Raw genomic sequence first — 26,172 nt, forward strand, 5'->3', positions numbered from 1 at the left:
CATATTAATGCGGACAAGTCCTGCAAAAGTCTAGGCCAAAACTCCAAAAGAACAATAACATGAACATGACTCACCCAAGAAGCAGTGTGTGTGTACCAGGATGGATCTACCCCGACGTGCGTTTTGGCGTACCTTCGTCCGGGGGGGTAACACCATCACTGCAGGATCAGGTATTTACCCCATGCCCACAATAGGATGCTGAAGTTTAAAATGGTAATTTCAGTCACCTGGGTATGCCATGGGCAGGCGATGCGCGAATGCCAGTGCTCCGCCCCCTTCCGACAAAAGTCATGTGATGCGGCGGCCTCGACGTAGAGACGCACCGACGGAAGGTGCCGAGCGTGGCACCGCTCCCCCACATCCCAAGTGAGAGAAAACACCCACAAATATATATATATATATATATTTATTAGAGAGAGTGCTCCCTCTTCTGGTCCATATAGCCAAAGCATAGAAACAGTATCCAGGAGCAACCACAATCAATTATCATTAATATTCAAAATAATATTATATATTATACACCAGTGATCAACATGGTTAAACTATGAATATATACTATTTAAATAGACTAAAACCGAAAGGGAAATCCCATTATCCATATTGCACAAATCATGATATACATAGAATCAACATACATAGACTAAGCCCCTATAGAATATGTGTGACACATGATACAAGAAATACACTAGAGTATACAATCATGATAAGAATGGGAGTAAGGTGAGAAAGTGTATATACACATACATACTGAAATAAGGTGGAAAAAGTAGGACCAAATAACGTAAAGAACATCAACATTAAAAAATGATCAAATGTGAATGGTGTACAAAAATTGCAAAGTGTAGTACCAACGCACCAAATAGAATGTGCTAAAAGGCGATGAAGCCGCACAAACATAAGATAAAGAAGGAAGAAAGATGAGCGATAAGGTAAAGTGGTGTGTGCAAAACAGCTACATGTAGTGGTGAATCTTACTGCCTAAAAAAAAATAATAATCATCAAACATGTCAAAAATTTATAAAAATCGTACACGAATGAAAAAATACGGCCCGAATACTCTACGTGACACTCTTGTGAGGAGTTACTTTGAACCAATATCTCAACAGATCTTTCCCGGAAGTAGACCACAATGGGGGTTTAAACCCTGTGGTAAATGCGTTGCATGTCCCAATATGGAGCGGGCATATGATTTTGTGGATTCTCGGGGACGGAAAACCTTTCAAATCAAACACTACCTCACCTGTTCTAGTCCCAGGGTGATGTACTACGCTTCCTGTCTGTGCCCCAAAATATATGTCGGTTTAACTACTCGGGAATTAAAGAGAACATGTGAAGGACATCATCTCTGCAAAGGATACAGAGAGGACCAATGATTTGAAACCGATCGCCAAACACTTCAAGGAATTTCATGCATGCAATCCAAGACTCTTAAAGGTAAGAGGAATTGATGGCATTAAGGTTGATTTAAGAGCTGGAAATATACCTAGGAAATTGGCCCAAAGAGAAAGTCGCTGGATTTGGACCCTTGGGACTTTACGTCCTATGGGCCTCAATGAGAATCTGGGTTTCTCATCGTTTCTATGATCGTCATGGCCACGACTGTGGATCTTTTACATGCAAGTCTTATTCACTTTTTCCTTTTTCCCCATTTTTATAGGATGCTGTTCATTGACAGGGCAAGTCCAGAGCTGACCACCCTTCATTCTTATTAGTTTTCTTCTCTGGTGTTTTCTTGGATGCAACTTATCTTCGACGTTTTTTCATTCGTGTACGATTTTTATAAATTTTGGACATGTTTGATGATTTATTTTTTTTTAGGCAGTAAGATTCACCACTACATGTAGCTGTTTTGCACACACCACTTTACCTTATCGCTCATCTTTCTTCCTTCTTTATCTTATGTTTGTGCGGCTTCATCGCCTTTTAGCACATTCGATTTGGTGCGTTGGTACTACACTTCGCAATTTTTGTACACCATTCACATTTGATCATTTTTTTATGTTGATGCTCTTCACGTTATTTAGTCCTACTTTTTCCACCTTATTTCAGTATGTATGTGTATATACACTTTCTCACCTTACTCCTATTCTTATCATGATTGTATACTCTAGTGTATTTTTTGCATTTCTTGTATCATGTGTCACATATATTCCTTTTGGGGACTAAGTCTATGTATGTTGATTCTATGTATATCATGATTTGTGCAATACGGATAATGGGATTTCCCTTTCGGTTTTAGTCTATTTATATACAGTAGTATATATTCATAGTTTAACCATGTTGATCACTGGTGTATAATATACCGTATTATTATTTTGAATATTAATGATAATTGATTGTGGTTGCTCCTGGATGGTTTCTATGCATTGGCTATATGTACCAGTAGAGGGAGCTCTATATATATTTGTGGGTGTTTTCTCTCACTTGGGATGTGGGCGCGCGTCTGTGCCTCTCTACGCCGAGGCCGCCGCATCACATGACTTTTGTCATGTGTTTGTGGGCGTGACGTCGGTCGGGAGGGGGGTGGAGCGCGGGCATTCACGCGTCGCGTGCTAATGGCATACCCAGGTGACTGAAATTACCATTTTAATCTTCAGCATCCTATTGGTGGGCATGGGGTTAAATACCTGATCCTGCAGTGAAGGCGCTACCACCGGACGAAGGCACGCCGAAATTCTGGTACACACACACTACTTCTTGGGTGAGTCGTGTTCATGTTATTGTTCTTTTGGAGTTTTGGCCTAGACTTTTGCAGGACTTGTCCGCATTTATATGTTCAGGTTGCCAATTTCCTCATACTATGTATTGTTTATGACTTCTGCTATCATTGACTCACATATTTATATACAACCAACACTTGTTTCCAGGGGTCAAGTCCTGGGAAAAAAAAGTGTGGGAACTCACCCAAGATCCACTGCAACCCCCCCCTTTCCCCTCCAAAAAATAAAAAAGCACAAAAAATCTAGCATGCTGTAATTTGTGTCGCTGCGGACAAAAAAAAACCCCAAAAAAAAACACTTTTAGAAAAGTTTGTGGGATTCGATCTCATGACCTCTACACATCAGAGGTAAGGCATATGCCCTCTCAGCTATGAAAGCTATCTAGCTAGTTACTTAAAAAAAAAAAATATAAGACTTCTACTGTAGGTAACTTTGCCCACTGTGTATGGATGTAGCAGAGCTGGGTGTGTTGGGGCAGGTGTCATGTGTATGGTTGTACACTAGGTATCAGTAAACTAGGTATCAGTAGAAGTCTTATAAAAAAAAAAAAAAAACACTTTTAGAAAAGTTTATCCTGGGATTTGAACTCATAACCTCTACACATCAGAGGCAAGGCATTTACCCTCACAGCCATAAAAGCTGTCGAGCTAGTTGCTTAAAAAAAAAAAATAAGACTTCTACTTATACCTAGTGTACTGATACCTAGTGTACAACCATACACATGACAGCTGCCCCAACACACCCAGCACTGCTACATCCATACACAGTGGGCAGCTGTCATGTGTATGGTTGTACACTAGGTATCAGTACACTAGGTATAAGTAGAAGTCTTATATATTTTTTTTTTTTTTTTTTTTAAGCACCTACCTAGACAGCTTTCATGGCTGTGAGGGTAAATGCCTTGCCTCTGATGTGTAGAGGTCGTGAGTTCGAATCCCAGGACAAACTTTTCTGAAAGACATTCTAAATGATCTCAGCTGCGAACACTCTGCCCGAAGTGACTGAACAGTGTATCTGGCCGACAGAAGAAGTGAAGGAGATGATGTCAGTAGGGGGCGGGGCGCCATGAGAGGAGTCGCAGGCAGCAGCACAGCACAGACAGCTTCCTCTCAACTGAAGCCGCTCCTCCTCCCTCCCCTTAGCCTGCCCTGCACAGAGACGGAGCGTCTCCCCCTGTGAATCTGATTCAGCCGCGTTCTCCTGGCTTGAGGCTGAAAGGGAACGGCGTTCCTGCCATGAAAAAAGTGCAGGAACGCAGTTCCCACGCGTTCCCCCTCCACTCGACCCCTGCTTGTTTCCCTTTAACTTGCTATATAAGCGACCCAGTATCACCATTAGCAAAACCAATACTTAGATACATAGATCAATTTTAATCCTAAATTATAACTCCATCAACAATTGCATTTAAATAATCATCAATTTTATTAGTACTTACAGAGTTATATGTAGGATATATGTGTAAGGCTACTTTCACACTAGCGTTCAGAGCGGATCCGCTCATATAATGCAGACGGTGGCTCCGTTCAGAACGGATCCGTCTGCATTATATTGTATAACATTTTCTAAGTGTGAAAGTAGCCTGAGCGGATCCGTCCAGACTTTTACATTGAAAGTCAATGGTGGACAGATCCGTTTGAAGATTGAGCCACAGTGTGTCATCTTCAAACGGATCCGTCCCCATTGACTTACATTGTAAGTCTGGACGGATCCGCACGCCTCCGCACGGCCAGGCGGACACCTGCTGAACGGAGCGGAGGCTGAACGCCGCCAGACTGATGCATTCTGAGCGGATCCGCGTCCACTCAGAATGCATTAGGGCTGGACGGAAGCGTTCGGGTCCGCTTGTGAGAGCCTTCAAACGGAGCTCACAAGCGGACAGCCGAACGCTAGTGTGAAAGTAGCCTAATGTGACCATGGAATAAGAATATTGGAAGGCCATTCCCTCCATGATGACTTTGTCACCACTATCCGCTCTTAGTGGGATTTGTGATAAACACAACAGTCTGAATTAATCCATGTAATTATACATGCCTATGTACAGGATTAATATGTTTGTATTTTGCAATTGGATATTATTGATCTGTGTTTTTATATGGTGGTGAATGTGGGGGCTGGGCTTTGGGGCTGTGTGTTCCGTTTATCCGGAGCACCCACCCCCAGATCCCATGGATCCCCTATATTTATATATGTATATCTGTCATTCATATATATATATTTCTTTACTTTTGTTTTCTTTCTGCCACTTTGGACACAATCATTTCATGTCATGGATTGCAATGATACCTGATTGTGGAGCACACTCATACACATAATTTTTTTATCTTTTCACAATTTCTATCCCCTCTTCTCCTTTTTTTCTTAATTTGTTTTCACTTTTGAGGGATTAGAAGTTTCATTATACAGATTGCAGTGATGCAGGACTATATACTTAGCACAATGGGTCATTATGTGATGGATTTGTCAAAACTCTGAATTAATACATGCACTGTCACTAAATGAATTGATAAAGATTTTTTTATGTAATCTTATATGACATAATATATGCTGTTAGATTTACTGTGTGAACATAAGGGAATACTGTTAGATCCTTATGATCACCTATTAAGTATATTGTATACTTTTTGGGATTTTAGTAAACACTTTATATTTACCATGTTTATGTTTATTAGTATGTTTATGGTCACTCAGGTCTCTTTATGGGAAGAAACGTTTGGAATTATTGTATGTATGCTCACTATTATTACATGCACGGTCGGAATTTATTGGCACCCTTGTGAGGAGTATATTGAATCTTATATATACCTCTGCGTGATTATTCTATGGAGAAACAAACTGTATCCTATGCATGTGAAATGTAACATATAAGAATGATGGATAGACACACTATATGGCCATGTGATACCTATTTCCTTATCCAAGGTGGGGCTCGTAGTGCGCGCGTCCTTCTGCGCAGCTGCGGGCCTGCTGACGCGGTCGGGGCTCTAACGTGGGACGCTCTGTGCTCCAAGGAGCGCGGCCGTCCTACGTCATCGCTGCGACCACGTACGCAGGAACCGATGGTGCACGGCGGCTCGCGCACCTTATCAGACGATGCCAACAACTTAAATCCACACAGATGAGGATTTATATCACCCGGCCCACTATCGGTTTGACCATCATCCACTGGTTTAATGTATAACACTCCGCCCACTCCTGTGACCATATATACCCGGCTAGTTAACTATTATCATTACCCCTTGAAAAAGCGGACGGCGAAAACGCGTGTCGGGGCACAGTCTGACGGTGTTGTGGAAGATACTTGGGTTAGTATGCTAGATTTTCTGCCAACTATATGATATCTTGTTATGGCAGTGTGCTTGATAATGTCCGTAGGATCCAGGGTCGGAAGGCTGAATCTGTGATCATATACTGTGGACAGGATAACACTTTTTGTATGCACTAATTGTATTTTCCCATATATACTGTTGCACTTGCACTTTACATGTATGAATTGTAATTGCCATACACCTGAAGTCTGATTAGTATTTTTAAATGTTCTTAAATTGGTTGTAACTCTGTAAGTACTAATAAAATTGATGATTATTTAAATGCAATTGTTGATGGAGTTATAATTTATGATTAAAATTGATCTATGTATCTAAGTATTGGTTTCACATATTTATATGTATGGGACATTGATTTTTTTATTTTTTTTATTTATCCCTATACAGGACATATTTTTGTTGTGTTCGTATTGCCTGGATGGTGTCTGTTCTGCCACTTCCCCCCTTTTTAATGGTATATTTTGTTACATATCATGACTTAAAATACAATGTTTTATATGGGTATCATGTGAGCTCCATTTTGTGGTCTTAGTTGTTCTGTATACTTGGGAGCTCGTACCGGGTTATTTGATTAGGTGTACCCTCTTTTTTTTAGCCACAATATTTATTGATACACTAAGGTTTGGCAATAGGGACACCTATGGTCATTTTTTGGTATTGACTTATATTACCAGCACAATATACAATTAGAAAGATACCAGTAATATGTGTTAGAGAAGCATGTCTTTTCTATGCTTAGAAGGTTTATGGCAATGCTACAGCTTAGTGGTAACCATTTGGTTTTGCATGTAGAGATCCCAGGAGAGACTTCAAGGTTATTTTCTTCAGATATTTTTGTTTTTCCACATTTAACCACTAATAAAATTCTATATCCTTATCACATTGAGAATTTGGTGTTTTAAAAAGCGAATAAATATTAATAGTTTCTTTCTAATCCTCTATTGTATGTGGACAAACCAGTAATAGGCATAGAAAAAAAAACACTATTCTCAATATAGAGGCATTTCTATCATTATATGATTATCTATTACAGTATAGCCTTTTAATATGGGTTAACTAAAAGAGAAAAAAAATACACAGAAAAATAAAGTTTATATAAGTCTCTCCGGGGACTTGAACTTAGGATCTCTACAGCATGACAGACAACTTGTCATCAAGCTATAGCATTGCCACATAGAGATGCATGCTCTTTCTATGCTTATAAGCTAACACATGTTACCGGTGTCTGTATAATCCTATATTGTGCTTGTGCATAAAACAGTACTATGTACATTAGCTTTCTCAGCAGATCTCAGAGTGGTGAAGCTATAGTACATAGACTATATGATATGTAGATGCTAGGACACAGCTCTGCCCCTAGCATGTCTAGCCCTGTCAATCAAGGGGAGGGGGGCGTGTGCAGAGCACAGGGGGTGTTACAAAATAGTGCCCTTAAGGATTCAGCCCCTCCTCCTGGTGCTCAAACTTCTTATTTACATATGAATACAAACGCAGATGTGTCTGCAGCTGTTTATCATACAGAAAAAAGAAAGGTATTGTATTAATTAGCATGATGAGCCCTACCAGGCAGCATGTGCAGTTTAATAGGTTGGTTCTTGTGACAGAGCTGCTTTAATGAAAGATCATCAATATTACATTGGGGAGGTGCAACTCCTGGCACCCCCAGCAATTGGCTGACTGAAGGAGACATAGCACTGAGGTGAGCACTATGATCTTGCCTCAGCACCACAGCACTTTCATTGGCTAATCAGGGGCAAAAGAGTGGGTGCTGGGAGCTGGACCCCCACCTATTTGATATTAGTAACCTATCTTAAAGGATACATAAAGTAAAGTAAATAAGAAAAACCCCTTTATTTACTTGTATTTCAGTGCTTAAAACTGTAATATACAGTTGTTGTCACTTATTTTGTAAAGTTCACATTTACCTAATAAAAGCCTTTTCTCATATACTTTTTTTTTTATTATTATTATTTTTTAGGTTGTCTGCGTTCATATCTGTACATATTACATCTATCCATTATAAAGTTAGAAAGGAGCGCTGGACACCTACCAACAATACTGTCAAAGAATGCTCCTCGGAGATGCCAGTCATTCTTATCATTGAGGAAGGTAATCATATGAGATAGAAGGACATCATTGGCTTTTTGACGGCCAAAGAACACGCAGAGCCTTGTTATTCCATTTTCCATTAATGTCTGTTTTACTATGTTTTCTGGGTCACTCAGCAACGTTACCACCTTTTGTTGGACCATCTCGTGTAAAGCCTGCAATTCTAGAGAAGCAAAAAAGAGCAAGACAATATCCTTTACATTACACTGCGCTCATAGGGTTACTAAATAATCACCGAATTCAACATTGTGTGAAATTAATATCAGCACATCATCAAAATCACTACAAAAACCCACAAGGAACCTGGGGTACAGTACATGGCTATCTCTGTCAGTCCCATAGACTCGGAACTGAGCAGCAGCGCATCTGCAAAACAGGTTCTCCATTCAGACCAAAGACACGTGACCTTTCTGATAATCATGGGGTCCGGCTGCTAGCAATTATCTCCTATCAAGGTGACAACTTTCTTGGCTATTTCAGAAGCTTTATGGCTGTGATTGCATGGTCTCCTTTTCGGCACATAACAGGGCCCCGTTCTTATGATAGGAGTGGGTCTCAGAGGAAAGATGCAGGTAGTTACACATTTTACCCGGAGAGGCCACTGCTGAGAGAATGTAGTACAGTGCCCATAAAAACTGTCACAAACTAGTGCCACGTGACCCACCACCTCTAAGAGTGTTGTCTAAGTGAACTCCTTGCTCTTCGCAGTACCCCTGATGGTGGGGATAGAGTTTCCCGAGGGGAACACAAGGTCACTACCTCTCGAGAAGGACTGACACATGAGGCAGCTGGTCCAGGCGGACCAGGGGGTACCAGAGGTAGACGTAGTCAGCAGGCCGAGTCGTAACCAGGAGCAACAGTGCAAGACTGAAGGATGAGGAAGAGGTAACGTCGTACAAGCAATGGGTCAAGGCAGGCGGCACAGGTCAGGCAATCCGAGTCAGCAACATGAGAGTCGCGGCAAAGCAGGCAGGGATCAAACAGGTAGCAGAGTTCAGAAACACAAGCACGGGTCAAGTACACAGGAACACAAGCATAGATAACGGCAAACTTTACAGAACACAAGGACCTTTGACGCTCAGGCACCAGGTGCAGGATGCCTGGGATTGGCCACACAGGTCACATGTGCAAAACCCTTACATCACAGGAAGTGTTGCACGCTGGCCCTTACCGAGGTACTACAGGAAACAAGTTAAAAGGCATGCTGTGTCCAGAGAGGAAAGGAAACTGTGGAGCAGATTCCAGAAGGTACAGCACCTGCAGGCACATAGTCCACAACCAGAGCAGGGCATGAGATACACCGGCAGCACATCACTGATGCTTACCTGCCCTATAATGTAGCTGGACGCCAGCGATGACAAAAGGAGGCCAGTGAGGGCAGTGCTTGCCAGAGCACGGAGCCTGGGACAGCGGTGGTGAGTAGGCGAACACTGGCAATCCACAACCGCTGTTACAGAAACCAATGGCTAACCATGTAATACATGGTTGTATGGAGCTCTCCAGAGCAGGACTCTATCCCAGGACTCTGTAACATACTGTACATATGTCTTAATTCAGCATATGAATAGGGGCTGTCCTAATTAGACAACCATAAAGAATCTCCCCTTGCAATCAACCCTTGGAGTAATAAGTACTACTAAACATGTATAACTTTACAATACTAATCACAGACAACCATACCTATGTCATAGTTCTCGCTGGGATGAGACACCTCATCCAGCTCTTCACTGCCGGGGTCATTTTCCATGTTCAGGTTTTTCAGCTGCACCAGCTCTAGAAACCTCAGTGCCGTCTCAGCCAACAATGCTATGTTCTCTATTATCGTACCAGAGAAGAAAAAAAACAGACAATTGTTTTACAAGCAGAATGAGGCTAGAGCTACACGGCAATTTTGGCCATGACACACATGACCAAAGACCACAATGTAGCGCGGCCTGCCCACCAATTAACGAAAGCCAATGAGGTCATGTTGCAACTTGCAAGTTGACGCAACTGAGACACCACAGTCAAATGAAATCAAGCAGGGTTGGATTTCTGGTGACTATCATGCCGCAGCTTCTTGTGGGCTGGAACATGATTCAATTCACTCTCATTAGAGTACATTCACACGACTGTATTTATGGGTCCGCACCCATTCCACAATCATTTTGCAAAATGGATGTGGACCCATTCATTTCAATGGGGCCACAAAAGATGCGAACAGCACACCATCTGCTGTCTGCATCCGTAGTTCCGTTCCGCAGCCCCACAAAAAAAGATAGAGCATGTCCTATACTCATCCGCAACTGTGGACAAGAACAGACTTTTCTATCATAGGGCTGGTCGTGCCTTCAGCAAAATGCAGAACGCACACGGCCGGTATCCATGTTTTGCAGATGCGCAATTTGCGGAATGCTAAACACATACAGTCATGTGATCGTGCCCTAACATGCAATACAGGAAGCTTCTACACTTCCAATATAAAATAATAAACTGAGCTGTACAGTACACCATCGGCTAGCCATCTGGTTGAAGCACATGTTCAACCCTCCCTACCCATAATTTTAGACATGGCACAACCTGTACAGCTCCTGTTAGCTGCCGAAGCTTGTGGATTGAAATGACGAAATTTAACCTTCGCTCACCTGCATATGCCAGCCTAACGATAGTCGCCTCATCCTGAGCCAGATGCGCAATGCCAGGCAAGATGTATTCTGGATAAATGTTGATGTCATTCCTTGGCACCTCCTTTACTAAGGCTAACACCTTGGTCAGCGTCCGCACAGCTTCTGCTTTCAATCTGGGCACAGAGTCATTACTAAAGTGCAGTAAATACGGGGTGATGCGATCAAGTAAAATTTCCACGCTTAAGCGAGGGGCAAGATGGAGGATAAGCTCCAAAGCTGCCAGCTTAGAATCACAGTATTTTAATGTCTGCAAACAGGAAGTTATCACCGAGACCAAGATGAGCAGGCCGTTTTCCTTAGTCTCCCCCTCGGCCTTCTCACTCTGATCATCTCCACACAGATTATGGATGATATTATCTAAATCCTTACGGATGACCAGGATGCGTTCATCGGCAGAATTGAAGGTTTCCTTAGCAAACTGAGCCATGTATGGCTGCAGAAAGGTGTAAAATATCTCAGGGAACGCATTGCCCCTTTGATGCTTTAAATAGTCTTCTGCTGCCAGTCGCTTTTCTGGCTCGCGGCAAATCATCTGAGTCACCTTTCAAAGAAAGGAAAAGAATACATTGTCGTCAAGATATACTATAACACGTTCAGAACACGAGAGCTGCTGGGGGTCAGCTGCCACACAAACTAAACAGTACTGAGGTCCCGTATAGATGGTGCTCAAAATGCCTTTAAAGGGAATCTGTCACCCAGATTTTGGACTATTATCTGTAGTAATACATGGGTAGTCCTGCAGATAAGGAGTCCAGATCTCTATTTTTTATTTTACTACCGCCCTCGTTACCCTGCTCTTAGTACTCAAAGCTGAGCTAAAATACATCGTCTGGAATGCTGTGCGATGCTAACATAACGGAGAGGACTCATGTACGTGTGCACGGCAGTGCGGACAGGAGGAGGAACGGGGGGCAGTTGGGAAATAAAAAATAGTGATCTGGACTCCATATCTGCAGTCCTACTCATGTATTACTGTAGATAATAGTCCATAATCTGTGTGACAGATTCCCTTTACTCTGTAGAGGGTCGACACCTTAAGTAAGACTTATACTTTTTACCATGTATATAATTGTAGAACATTTTAGGGTTAGTTTTACTCTCTTTGGCAATAAGTCTCTAGTTTGGCTGCTTTTATTTGTTTTTTACATGTTACAGTTTTTTTCCTTATAGTTTTTTAGTGCTTCCTCACTACCCTCCTGTTTTAGTGTTTTATATGCTTTCTTTTTGTCATTTATTGCTTTCTTTACAGTTCTGTTTATCCACATTGGTTTATTTTTGTTCCTTAACCTTTTATTCCCATACGGTATGTACCTCTCACAATGAGATTTTAGGATGCTTTTAAAAATATCCCATTTTGTGGCTGTATTTTTATTTTTGAGGACTTTGTCCCAGTTAGTTAGGCCTATGACCTCTCTTAGTTGGCTGAAATTTGCTTTTTTGAAGTTTGGTATTTTTGTTCCTCCCTGAAGAAACGCTCTTTTGAATGATAATTGGAAGGTTATTACTTTATGGTCACTATTTCCCAGGTGTCCCCCAACCTGCACATCTGTTGTTCTAACAGGCCTATTGGTTAATACTAAGTTCAGTATGGCCGTCCCTCTAGTCGGGTCCTGAACCAGTTGGGAGAGGTAATTGTCTTTGGTTATTGCCAAGAACCTGTTTCCCTTATGAGATGTACAGGTTTCAGTTTCCCAGTCTATATCTGGGTAGTTGAAGTCCCCCATAATAACCACCTCATTATGATTTGCTGTCTCGTCTATCTCGTTTAGTAGTAGATTTTCTGTGGACTCTGGTATATTAGGTGGTTTATAGTAAACTCCTATTAGTAATTTATTGTTGTTTTTAGCTCCATGTATCTCTACCCACAGTGACTCCACATGTTCATGTCCCTCACTTACAGACGTGGACAAAATTGTTGGTACCCTTTGGTCAATGAAAGAAAAAGTCACAATGGTCACAGAAATAACTTTAATCTGACAAAAGTAATAATAAATTAAAATTCTATAAATGTTAACCAATGAAAGTCAGACATTGTTTTTCAACCATGCTTCAACAGAATTATGTAAAAAAATAAACTCATGAAACAGGCATGGACAAAAATGATGGTACCCCTAGAAAACACAGAACATAATGTGACCAAAGGGACATGTTAATTCAAGGTGTGTCCACTAATTAGCATCACAGGTGTCTACAACCTTGTAATCAGCCATTGGGCCTATATATATGGCTCCAGGTAATCACTGTGTTGTTTGGTGATATGGTGTGTACCACACTCGACATGGACCAGAGGAAGCAAAGGAAAGAGCTGTCTCAAGAGATCAGAAAGAAAATTATAGACAAGCATGTTAAAGGTAAAGGCTATAAGACCATCTCCAAGCAACTAGATGTTCCTGTGAGTACAGTTGCACATATTATTCATAAGTTTAAGATCCATGGGACTGTAGCCAACCTCCCTGGACGTGGCCGCAGGAGGAAAATTGATGACAAATCTAAGAGACGGATAATCCGAATGGTAACAAAAGAGCCTAGAAAGACTTCTAAAGAGATTCAAGGTGAACTTCATGCTCAAGGAACATCAGTGTCAGATCGCACCATCCGTCGTTGTTTGAGCCAAAGTGGACTACATGGGAGACGACCAAGGAGGACACCATTGTTGAAAACGAATCATAAAAAAGCAAGACTGGAATATGCCAAACTACATGTTGACAAGCCACAAAGCTTCTGGGAGAATGTCCTGTGGACAGATGAGACAAAAATCGAAGTTTTTGCCAAGGCACATCAGCTGTATGTTCACAGACGAAAAAATGAAGCATATCAAGAAAAGAACACTGTCCCTACTGTGAAACATGGAGGAGGCTCTGTTATGTTCTGGGGCTGCTTTGCTGCGTCTGGCACAGGGTGTCTTGAATCTGTGCAGGGTACAATGAAATCTCAAGACTATCAAGGAATTCTAGAGAGAAATGTACTAGCCAGTGTCAGAAAGCTTGGTCTCAGTCGCAGGTCATGGGTCTTGCAACAGGACAATGACCCAAAACACACCGCTAAAAACACCCAAGAATGGCTAAGAGGAAAAAATTGGACTATTCTAAAGTGGCCTTCTATGAGCCCTGACCTCAATCCTATTGAGCATCTTTGGAAGGAGCTGAAACATGCAGTCTGGAAAAGGCACCCTTCAAACCGGACACAACTGGAGCAGTTTGCTCATGAGGAGTGGGCCAAAATACCTGCTGAGAGGTGCAGATGTCTCATTGACAGTTACAGGAAGCGTTTGATTGCAGTGATTGCCTCAAAAGGTTGCGCAACAAAATATTAAGTTAGGGGTACCATCATTTTTGTCCATGCCTGTTTCATGAGTTTATTTTTTTACATAATTCTGTTGAAGCATGGTTGAAAAACAATGTCTGACTTTCATTGGTTAACATTTATAGAATTTTAATTTATTATTACTTTTGTCAGATTAAAGTTATTTCTGTGACCATTGTGACTTTTTCTTTCATTGACCAAAGGGTACCAACAATTTTGTCCACGTCTGTATATCTTCGCGGAGTGTGGGCTTTAGACCGGACTTTACATAAAGGCAGACCCCTCCCCCTCTCCGGTTTTGATGATCCTTTCTAAACAAACTGTAACCTTGTACATTAACCGCCCAGTCATAGCTATCATCCAGCCATGTCTCAGTTATTCCCACTATGTCATAGTCCTCCTCACACATCACTAATTCCAGTTCACCAGTTTTATTAGTCAGGCTTCTGGCATTAGTATACATACATTTAAGAGGTTTATGTATATTTTTTACCCTACACCTTTCCTTCTGAGCTGTTCTAGTCCCTTCTTCTATTCCTTCCCCAGTTCCATTACCTCGCCCCCGGTCTCTATCTGCACTATCTTCCCATCCTATAACGTAATTACCCTCTAGCATATGCCATAAATGTCCAGTGGGTGTCACCTCTGGGACCTGCACCTATCTCAAGATTGGAGCACCACTGTGAGGGTCCTCTCTATTTCCTAGTATGGGACTTCCAAAAATATCTGAGCAGGCGCACTCGCCTATTTTCAGACGTCCCAGAGCAGGAAATGGGAGTGGCTTCACACGTGCTGAATGCTGTCTATTTACTTCAGGTTCCGTTCTTAAGACAGGAGCGAATCCCAGAGGTGGCGCCCTCATATTTCAGGCATTTATGGCATATCTTCATCGATATATGGGAATACCCCTTTAAAAAGCAGCATTGTGAGCAAGTACTGCTATCAAACGTCACTGCTCTCGAACACTCCCTGCAATGTTGCTTGGCTGATTTCATAAATGTCCTTTTCAGCTGGAGGCCAAAGAACACTCACCAAACTTTCGTTTCAGGTGGAGTAAAGTGGAAGTTCTTAGGAACTACTAAATAAACCCTGTATGAGCTGTGTGACAGTGGCCCACATTCACTAATGTAAGTGCACCTAGTAAATTGCACAGAGGTATTGGTCTAAGATGAGATATTTTGAACCAAAACTGCGCCACGCTACTGGTGAAGAATTCTCAACTAAGCCAAACAAAAGGTGGCATAAAGTTAGACAAACATGTGTAGCCAAGCACCACATTTATCATCCAGCCTTGGCCCCTGTGATACATATGGTGCATGTCCACACAGGCCAAGTGTACACCATTTACAGAGCTAGTAATATCTGCCCCCATGTGTGTCTAACCAAGAGCTAACCAATAAGCCAACCAGTAGGTTTCTATCCTGCACCATATTTCTCATCCAGCATGAGCCACTGTGATACATTTTTTGCATCTTCAGACTGTCTGCTCTAAATGTACACAGTCTAAGGGCCCTTTCACACTGGCCGATATCAATGGTCAATGATTGGGAACAAGGGCTCATATTTGATCACTGACCGCTCGTACATTTATTTGCAGCGATCATCGGGGATGTATAGGGATGAACGCCCGCCTGTCCCTACACATAAACGATCGGATCAGTCGACTGATGAGCGTTTTGCTCGTTTGTTGGGTGATCAGCAGTACATTTACATGAGTCAATTATTGGGATTGAGTGTTCGTAAGAATGTTTGTCATGGTAATTGCCCAATAATCTGCTTTTGTAAATGGCCTTAAAGGGCATCTGTCAGCAGATTTGTATCTATGACACTGGCTGACCTGTTACATGTGCACTTGGCAGCTGAAGGCATCTGTGTTGGTCCCATGTTCATATGTGCCTGTGCTGCTGAGAAAAATGATGTTTTAATATATGTAAATGAGCCTCTAGGAGCAACTGGCTCAGCTCTCTCTGCAATGGCAATGGCCCTATTGCTCCTAACAGCTCATTTGCATATATACAAACTTCATTTTTCTCAGCAATGCAGGCACAGATGAACATGGGACCAACACAGATGCCTTCAGCTGCCAAGAGCACATGCGACAGGTCAGCCAGTTTCAGGTACACATTTGCTGACAGATGCCCTTTAAAGGCGTTTTCTAGTTTTTTTTGCATGATTTTAAATTTAAAGCCTAGCTGTACCTGTTGAAATAAAAGCATACTCACCTGCTCCTCACTGTAAATTTCAGGATGGGAGGGATCACATGCGCTGCTACAGCCAATGAATGTCCCTTACACTGGTCACTGGTGGGTCAAGTGCTCCTAAGGCCAGTCCTTGACAGTAGCGATGCACATTACCTCGTCCACAAATTTACAGATGGGAAGGTCACAGATAAGAACGAGGAACAGAGGACTAGGTTAATTTAACAGATACAGCTGGTTTGGCTTCAAATTTAAACACTCCTTAAAATATAAGATAGGATTAGTATGCCTAGTCAGATCGATGAGCAGGGAGATCACATTGATAGTACTACTAGGGATATGATTGTGTCCTGTGCCTCAGCCTCCACACACAGATCTCAAGACATTGGGCCTCTACATGTATCAAAATGGTCATGTTGTCCACAGAAACCTAGACTGGACAAATGAACTGTAGATGGATCTCTATGGACAGGATCACGTTTGCTGACGTCTACTGCGTCATCATACTTACTAGCAGTCTGATGGAGCTGTCTTCAATTTTGCCCAGCGCTTGATCTGGAGAGAACTGTCCTTTTTTGTAAGCTAGAAGCTGGGACAGGTCAAACAACGGCACCCCTTCAGTGAACAGCTCTGCTATAACGCAACCTGCCAAGAAAATAAAAAGAATCAGTGAACAGTAATGGGATTCCTAGGACCAAGTATGAACACTTCCAGATTTTGCAGTGGATTCGCTGAGAAAAATATCTGACACGTATGAACTTGGTCTTAGTACATATGGTCGCTCGGTGATAACAGCGTTTCATGAGCTTGTGGACATTCAAACACTATCTGCTGGGTGGCTCATGACAGCGAAGTTCGGCTGCCATATTGTCATGGGCGGCACAAGCTTCAGCTGTGGACTATGAGAAGACAGGGGCAATCTACTGAAGGGCTTTTCTAATAAACACTTACCACGTATCTACAGGACAAGTGATTAGTGCCCGATCGTTGGGGGTGTCACCGCTGGGACCCCCATGATTGTGAAAACAGGGTTGCGTGTCTCACAAATTATTAAAACGGTGGTCGATGGGACAGATGGACACAGTCGACTACAGGTATCTTTGCCAGTACCACAGAGTTTGGCTAAAACCATAGTGCGCATATGCAACCTCTGCTCCATTCAAAAGGGGAACACAGCAAACCCTATTTTCACAGCTGATGGGGGTTCCTGCAGCAGGACCCACAACGATCACACATTTATCGCTATCATGTGGATAGATAAATTATGTTTCTGAGAAAATCCAGATGCTAACCTGAAGACAAGCCATCAGCTCTTTCCTTTTAGTAAATATTGGCATTTCCCATGGAATAACAGTACTGGAGCAACTCCTCTTAGAACTATGGGCTGTGCTGCTCCTCTGAGTACAGCCACTGGGCCGAGCGTGGAGAGGGACAATGAAAGAAGAACTCCCGCAGAAATGCTAATTCTCTGACCTGTAAATTGTAGTGAATGTCATTTTCTCTTATAATCTTCTGACTTATAACCTCCCTTCTGATCCTCTGCTGTGTCATGTGACCAACTCTCTGATCTCCAACTGACACAGGACAGGAAGTCAGTTACGTCTCCATTCATTCCTATGAGACTGAGGCTCCCTTAGGAATACATAGAGAAACGGACTTTCTTTCTAGGAGGTTAAAGAATACATTTTTTCTGCGGGAGTTCTTCTTGAAGCATGCATTTCCACCACTGCACAGATATTGAGACACAAAAAAAAAACCTAAGGGGCATTATCACTGCTTCCAATATAGGCTACTTTCACACTAGCGTTTCTGGGTCCGCTTGTGAGATCCGTTTCAGGGCTCTCACAAGCGGTCAAACGGATCAGTTCAGCCCCAATGCATTCTGAATGGATAAGGATCCGCTCAGAATGCATCAGTTTGCCTCCGTTCAGCCTCCATTCCGCTCTGGAGGCGGACTTCAAAATGCTTTGGTCCGCCTGACGATGCAGAGCCAAACGGATCCGTCCTGACTTACAATGTAAGTCAATGGGGACGGGTCAGTTTTCACTGACACAATATGGTGCAATTGAAAACGGAACCGCCTCCCCCCCCCAAATTTTTTTTTGTTCATGGTAATGCAAACGGATCTGTTCTGAACAGATACAAGCGTTTGCATTATCGGTGCGGATCCGTCTGTGCAGGTACAAAACGGTTCCGCACCGAACGCAGGTGTAAAGTAGCCTTAAGTTAATTCCACAAAGAAGAAAATTAATATTTATATTTAATATTTATATTAGGTTATTTCACTTTATATAATTTTTTTTGTAGGATAAACTCTTGAAAGGAAACTAGACAACACAGGGGATTTACCTGCAATAAAGAACTGGTCATTACTTACCCGACAGATGGAATCTGTTCACCCGGCTGCAGCAGTGACGTCACATGGAACCGCTGTACCTGATCACTGGCCTCTTCAGAGCACCGCTGAGACCAGTGCTTGGCTACATTTTGTTAAAGGGGTTGTCCGGGTTCAGAGCCGAACCCGAACAACCCCTTTAAGGTGACATGGCTGCTGCAGCCAGGTGAGCAGAGGCATGGGATTTGACAAGTAAGTCAGCCTGCCCAACTTTCCCCTGAAATCAGATGAACCCTTTAAATCATCTTGTACTCCAAGTTACATAACTTTTTCTATGTTTAACCCCATCAGGACACAGCCATTTTTGAAAATCTGACATGTGCCACTTGATGTGGTAATAACTTTAAAACGCTTTTACTTATCCAGGCCAACACATATTGTACTTCATGACAGTGGCAACATTTTGTCAAAATATTTAATTTATATTTAAAAAAATAATAATAATAATTTACCAAAAATGTGGAAAAATTTCCAAGTTTCAATTTCTCTACTTTTATAATAGATAGTAATAACTCCAAATATAGTTATTACTTTACATTTCCCATATATCTTCTTCATGTATGGATCATTTTTGAAAATCACATTTTATTTTTTGGGGGACGATAGAAGGCTTAGAAGTACATCTTAAATTTTTTAAGAAAAAAGGGGTTAGGTCATGTGATATTTTTATAGAGCCAGTAGTTACATACGTGGCAATACCTAATATGTCTACTTTTTATAATTTACCGTAAGTTTCACACAATAATATTTTTGAAACAAAAATAAAATCATGTTTTAGTGTCTCCATAGTCGGAGAGCCATATTTATTTATTTTTGTGGGCGATTGTCTTAGGTAGAGTATTATTTTTGTAGGATGAGATGACGGTTTGATTGGCACTATTTTGGGGAGCGTATGACTTTTTGATTGCTTGCTATTACACTTTTTGTGATGTAAGGTGATTTTTAGGTCATGTGGTATTTTTATAGAGTATTTTGTTATGGACGCGGCGATACCAACTGTCAACTTTTTTTACTTTTCTTACATTTAACACAATAAAAGTATTTTTGAAACAAAAAAGAGCCATAGTGTTTGTATTTTTTAGGTGATTGTCTTAGGTAGGAGCTCATTTTTTGCAGGATGAGGTGATGGTTAGATTGGTACTATTTTGGGGGGGCATAGGCCTTTTTGATCGCTTGGTGTTGCACTATTAGTGATGAAAGGTGACAAAAAAAATGTTTTTTTAGCACAGTTTTTATTTTATTTTTTTGACGGTGTTCACCTGAGGGGTTAGGTTATGTGACATTTTTATAGAGCCAGTCGATACAGACGTGGCGATACCTAATATGTCTATTTTTATTTACTTTATTTTGGCAAAAGGACGCTTTTTTTTTCTTGAAACTTTAATATTTTTAAAAAAACTTTTTTTTTACTTTGGAGATTTGTCCCACTGTGGAACTTCACCTTTTCAGGGTTTGATCCATGTTTCAATTGAGTACAATACATTATGTATTGTACTGAATTGAAATGTGAGCGTCTTACACAGTAAGACGCTGACAGTTGTCTAGGAGACTCAGCCCTAGCTGGCAGGCTCTGATGCCTGTGTAAGGCATCGGGGCTGCCATGGCAACCATTGGCCCCGTCAGCGCAACGCGGGGGGCCGATGGAGTCAGAGGGAGCTCCCTCCCTCTGTAAACTCCACACATGCCGCAGTCAGCAATGAAAGGGCGAATCCGCCGGCATCACCGCATACAGCGATGCCGGCAGATCCAGCAGGGGTCCGGCTATCAGTAACAGCCAGGCCCATGCTGCGGATCAGGTGGGTGCAGCTCCTGCAACTGCCCGATCCCATCACTACATACACGTGGTAATGCGGTAAGGCACCACATTTCCCAACGTACATGTACGTGATAATGCATGAAAGGGTTAAAAGGGTTGTCCCACAAAAAAATATTCAATGGTTTTCAGACCAGCACCTGGATCTGAATATTTTTGTAATTGCATGTAAGTAATAATTTATTATAGCCACTGAGGTATTCAATAAAATCTGTGTAGCACCACCTGCTGTTTGCTCTTTTTCTAATTTCTCAGTCCACCTCACTGAGGTGGTCACACATGCTCAAGTGTCACCAGCTGCACCGGAAAGGACATGAGCCTGAGAAAGGATATGCCCCTGATCTGCCAGCTGGAAATAAATCTAGCAGATAAATTGGAGGAGATCTCTGGATTCATGTGAGGTACAGGGCAGGTTCTAGGTTTGTTACATAGAGATTGTCATGTACTATATGATGTCTGATTTTCATTTTTTGCATTAATCATGGCATAACCCCTTTAACATAGCTCCCATTTATGCCAGGTAGTCAGTATCTACTCCACAGCAGATATGGTATAGGCTGAGTTTTTTCTACAATACATTTATGTTTGCATGTTTTAGCACTAGGTATTCTGATCAATACCTGCAGAGAAAATATCCATTGCTCGCTTTAGATCTCCTCGGGTCCGTTGATTGTTATTGGTAAGGTCCACCAGTGGCGTAGATGGATCCTTGATAGACTCTAGTTCGGTGGAAAAAGTGCTACCGTCCACAAATCTTTCTGGAGCTATATAACAAGTTCTTCTCCGAGAGGTATCAAAGAAATAGTTGAAATCTGCTGGGTTATCTTCAGGCAGAGAGGTTGGCTTGAAACTTGCAAAGTCTGTGAGAAGTACCCAGTTCCAACTCGTCACCATGACATTTTCTGTCTTGATATCTCCATGACATACTCCAGACTTGTGTGCCTGATCTACAGCGGTCAGGATCTGAAATGCAATCCACCGTTTCTCAATGTTGTTGAGGAAGGGGCGAGTGCTGATACGATCATACAGGTTATCCCTGACATATTGCCTAAAGAGCAAAGCGGCCTTCTCATTCAGAGTGAACTTTTGGAAAGGGAGACAGTTCTGAGAAGAGCAGAGTCGAATCTTTAACTCTTCAAGTTCCTGCTTATAGTTGGTTAACGGCAGTGATGGGTCCTGTATAGCAAAGACCTTGACGACCACCAAGCCTTCTCTATGCTTGGCTCTAGCAACTTTAAAGAACCGTGTACTTCCCAGACTCTTGTCATACTCAAACTCATGAATGTCTGAAAAATAACTGTCCACCGACAAGATCTGAGATGGAGCTATTCCTGCTAGCTGGTTGCCCATGATCCAATAACTTGTAGCCCAACGTTAAATTGCTAGAAGAGAAAAAGAATACAAAACGGTTAAGTTTGTGTGGTTTAGTTGGTTTTTAGAACTTTTCACTGCAAGTCTGGACCCTAAGACTTCAAGTCCCAGCAATGATGTGTCTGCAGTGTATTGAGAACTTCCAGACAGCCCATGGAGTCAGGACCTGCTGACAACGGTGTCATGGGTTGTGTTTTTATAGAGGACAGATCAGTTTTGGAGCTTTGTTCTTTAACGAGTATAATGGTGCATCATGATACGTTGTTCTGGCCAGTAATGAAAACTGACATCTTAACAGAATAGGGGAAATAATAATAGATCCTGCAAAAATGGAAGCCATGCAAGTGTAAAAAAAAAAGCCAATATATCAGTGGCTTGTTTCTGAATAAGTAATGTGGTTAAATAGTACGGCCCAGTCTGAGGTTGGAAGCAGGTCTAGATCCAGAGCTGTAAGTATGGACGTGGCAACTTAAAGGGGTGTTCCAGTTTGCACCAACAGCCTTTAAAATAATCATTTATGAAGGTAGCTGTCACTTTGTAATGTATTTCTTTTACCTTTATTGCTCCTATCCGTTCTGGGCTCTGGTCACACGACCTTGTCCATGCAGCTCTCTTATTTCCTGTAATGCTATGTCCATGGGTGTGTCAAAGCAACAACAGGGGCAGTGATAGGGGAGTGTCTATGTAACAAGCTGGTGGGAGGGGCTATACAATAGCTGGGTGTTAGGGCTCTTTCACACTTGCGTTGTCCGGATCCGTCGTGTACTCCATTTGCCGGAATTACACACCGGATCCGGAAAAACGCAAGTGAACTGAAAGCATTTGAAGACGGATCAGTCTTCAAAATGCTTTCAGTGTTACTATGGCATCCTGGTTGCCATAGTAGTAGTGGGGAGCAAGGGAGCAGTATACTTACAGTCCGTGCGGCTCCCGGGGCGCTCCAGAATGACGTCAGAGCGCCCCATGCTCGTGGATGACGTGTCCATGCGATCACGTCATCCATGTGCACGGGGCGCCCTGACGTCACTCTGAAGCGCCCCGGGAGCCGCACAGACGGTAAGTATACTGCTCCCCCGCTCCCCACTACACTTTACCATGGCTGCCAGGACTTTAGCGTCCTGGCAGCCATGGTAACCATTCAGAAAAAGCTAAACGTCGGATCCGGATTAATGCCTTTCAATGGGCATTAATTCCGGATCCGGCCTTGCGGCAAGTGTCCAGGATTTTTGGCCGGAGCAAAAAGCGCAGCATGCTGCGGAATTTTCTCCGGCCAAAAAACGTTCCGGTCCGGAACTGAAGACATCCTGATGCATCCTGAACGGATTTCTCGCCATTCAGAATGCATGGGGATAATCCTGATCAGGATTCTTCCGGCATAGAGCCCCGACGACGGAACTCCGACGAAGAGCCCTTATTAGGGGCAGTGATAGGGGAGTGTCTATGTAATATGTGACTGGGAGGAGCTATAATCTAGCTGAGTGTTGTTATGGGCAGTGATAGGGGAGTGTCTGTGTAATATGTGACTGGGAGGAGCTATACAATAGCTGGGTGTTATTAGGGGCAGTGATAGGGGAGTGTCTATGTAATATGTGACTGGGAGGAGCTATAATCTAGCTGGGTGTTATTAGGGGCAGTGATAGGGGAGTGTCTATGTAATATGTGACTGGGAGGAGCTATAATCTAGCTGAGTGTTATTAGGGGCAGTGACAGGGGAGTGTCTATGTAATCTGTGACTGGGAGGAGCTATAATCTAGCTGAGTGTTATTAGGGGCAGTGACAGGGGAGTGTCTATGTAATATGTGACTGGGAGGAGCTATAATCTAGCTGAGTGTTGTTAGGGGGCAGTGATAGGGGAGTGTCTATGTAATCTGTGACTGGGAGGAGCTATAATCTAGCTGAGTGTTATTAGGGGCAGTGACAGGGGAGTGTCTATGTAATCTGTGACTGGGAGGAGCTATAATCTAGCTGGGTGTTATTAGGGGCAGTGATAGGGGAGTGTCTATGTAATATGTGACTGGGAGGAGCTATAATCTAGCTGAGTGTTATTAGGGGCAGTGACAGGGGAGTGTCTATGTAATCTGTGACTGGGAGGAGCTATAATCTAGCTGGGTGTTATTAGGGGCAGTGATAGGGGAGTGTCTATGTAATATGTGACTGGGAGGAGCTATAATCTAGCTGAGTGTTATTAGGGGCAGTGACAGGGGAGTGTCTATGTAATCTGTGACTGGGAGGAGCTATAATCTAGCTGAGTGTTATTAGGGGCAGTGACAGGGGAGTGTCTATGTAATATGTGACTGGGAGGAGCTATAATCTAGCTGGGTGTTATTAGGGGCAGTGATAGGGGAGTGTCTATGTAACTAGCTGGTGGGAGGGGCTATACAATAGCTGGGTGTTATTAGGGGCAGTGATAGGGGAGTGTCTATGTAATATGTGACTGGGAGGAGCTATACAATAGCTGGGTGTTGTTAGGGGCAGTTCTGGAGGTGTGGCAGAGAAAGGAGAAGTGCTACATACAGGATGTAAGTTGTAACCAAACCAGAGGGATTTATTTACAAGGCAAAAAGGGGCAGGAAAGTCCATATTGAAAAGGAGAAAGCATGGGGAAGATGTACATGAGGTAAGCCACTAGAGGAGCATATCTGCTAAAAATATTGTCATCTCGAAAATACCCTTTAATGGCCTAGATAGGAATCATCTGCATGGGCACCATCAGGACAGCACTGGTGGTACTGCAGTCACAGGACAGAGCAGTTAGGAGGCCTCATTAGTACTCACTTCAGTGCACTGAATACTATTGAAGCCTTGTGGCCCTTCTGTCTACTATGGGCTGGGGGAGGGGCTCTCTCCCAGCACACAGACATTTACTAAACAAATCGTTTTACAAGTTATGACAGAAAAATGTAACTTTTACTTTCCAGCTTTTCTTTTACCTAGAAAGAAAAACTTAAAAGTAAAAGTTACATTTTCTGCCATAATTCTTTACTAAAGAACTTTTTTCACAGGTCTGTGCTGGGCAATGAACTCCAGACATGGCAGGCAGCAAGATTACCACTAAACTATAGACCCAAACTGTATTAAGGATAGGATTTTCTGGGGTCCCTCTCAATTGCACATGTCCAAGAAAACTCTTACAAGATAGTTACGCAGTGGTATATCACTAGAATCCAAACCCATAAGTAGTTCCCTTCTGTCACAGACAGTTGCTGGAGATGTTTAGATGCCTTTTTAGTGTGTAGTGAGCCCACGTCCCCTAACTCTTCTAGGCAGCTCTGCAAATGGTAGCCACTAGGATAGAGGAGCTGTGATTACACCTTCACAGTGCTAAAATGTCGACAGTGAAGAAACAGCTGATCGGCAGGGGTGCTGGGTGTCGGATACCACCGTTCTGATTTTGATGACCTATCCTGATGATAATTAATAAATATTGGAAATTGGACAACCCCTTTACAGGGCTCCAGATGGCGACCAAAATGGTCGCCAATGCGACTAAGAATTTACAAATGGCGACAAGACTTTTTAGTCCTGTCGCCATTTGCGACTAGACCCTCCGCGGCAGCTCTGCAGCTGAACAGCGACGGGCACAGGAGCTGATAGTTCTCTGCCCCGCCGCCGATGTTCTTCTCAGTCAGCTCGGTCACAGCACACAATAGCAGAGCCGCTGGCAGCAGGGAGGGGAGGGGCTCCGGAGCAGTGTAATCTGATCCTAGAGTGGAAGCTGCTTCTGCCAGCCCCTCCCCTCCCCGCCCACCAACCAATCAGAGCAGAGGCAAGGCGAGCACTAGCAGCTCTGAGTCACTGACAAGTACAGGGAGAAAGAATCGAATGAGTCACAGGTGAAAAGAACTAAAGATCCGACTTGTGACTCATTCGATTCTTTCTTAGACTCCCTGCACAGTGTGCCCCCCCCCCCAGTATAGGAAACATTGGTGGCAGTGTGCCCCCCCCCCCAACACCCCAGTATAAGAAACATTGGTGGCACAGTGTGCCCCCCCAACACCCCAGTATAAGACACATTGGTGGCAGTGTGCCCCCTCCCAACACCCCAGTATAAGAAACATTGGTGGCACAGTGTGCCCCCCCCCCAACACCCCAGTATAAGAAACATTGGTGGCGCAGTGTGCCCCCCCCCCCAACACCCCAGTATAAGAAACATTGGTGGCAGTGTGCCCCCCCAACACCCCAGTATAAGAAACATTGGTGGCGCAGTGTGCCCCCCCAACACCCCAGTATAAGAAACATTGGTGGCACAGTGTGCCCCCCCAACACCCCAGTAT

The 26,172-nt window shown here is 43.0% G+C and overlaps 1 protein-coding gene across 1 annotated transcript in view; it reads right to left on the bottom strand.

Annotated features, from left to right (window-relative positions):
• The window catches only part of PIK3R4 (phosphoinositide-3-kinase regulatory subunit 4), a 69,730-nt gene that overhangs the window by 39,612 nt on the left and 3,946 nt on the right, over nt 1–26,172 (bottom strand). Inside the window, exons 2-6 of the mRNA XM_044293318.1 lie at nt 21,148–21,909; nt 16,831–16,964; nt 10,777–11,359; nt 9,833–9,967; nt 8,094–8,315 (exon numbers count right to left, since the gene is read on the bottom strand). Coding sequence (XP_044149253.1) covers nt 8,094–8,315; nt 9,833–9,967; nt 10,777–11,359; nt 16,831–16,964; nt 21,148–21,877 — 1,804 coding nt within the window. The 5' untranslated portion in view covers nt 21,878–21,909. The remainder of the gene's footprint in view (nt 1–8,093; nt 8,316–9,832; nt 9,968–10,776; nt 11,360–16,830; nt 16,965–21,147; nt 21,910–26,172) is intronic.

This window comes from Bufo gargarizans, chromosome 5, assembly GCF_014858855.1.
Source record: "Bufo gargarizans isolate SCDJY-AF-19 chromosome 5, ASM1485885v1, whole genome shotgun sequence".
Lineage (NCBI taxonomy): Eukaryota > Metazoa > Chordata > Amphibia > Anura > Bufonidae > Bufo > Bufo gargarizans.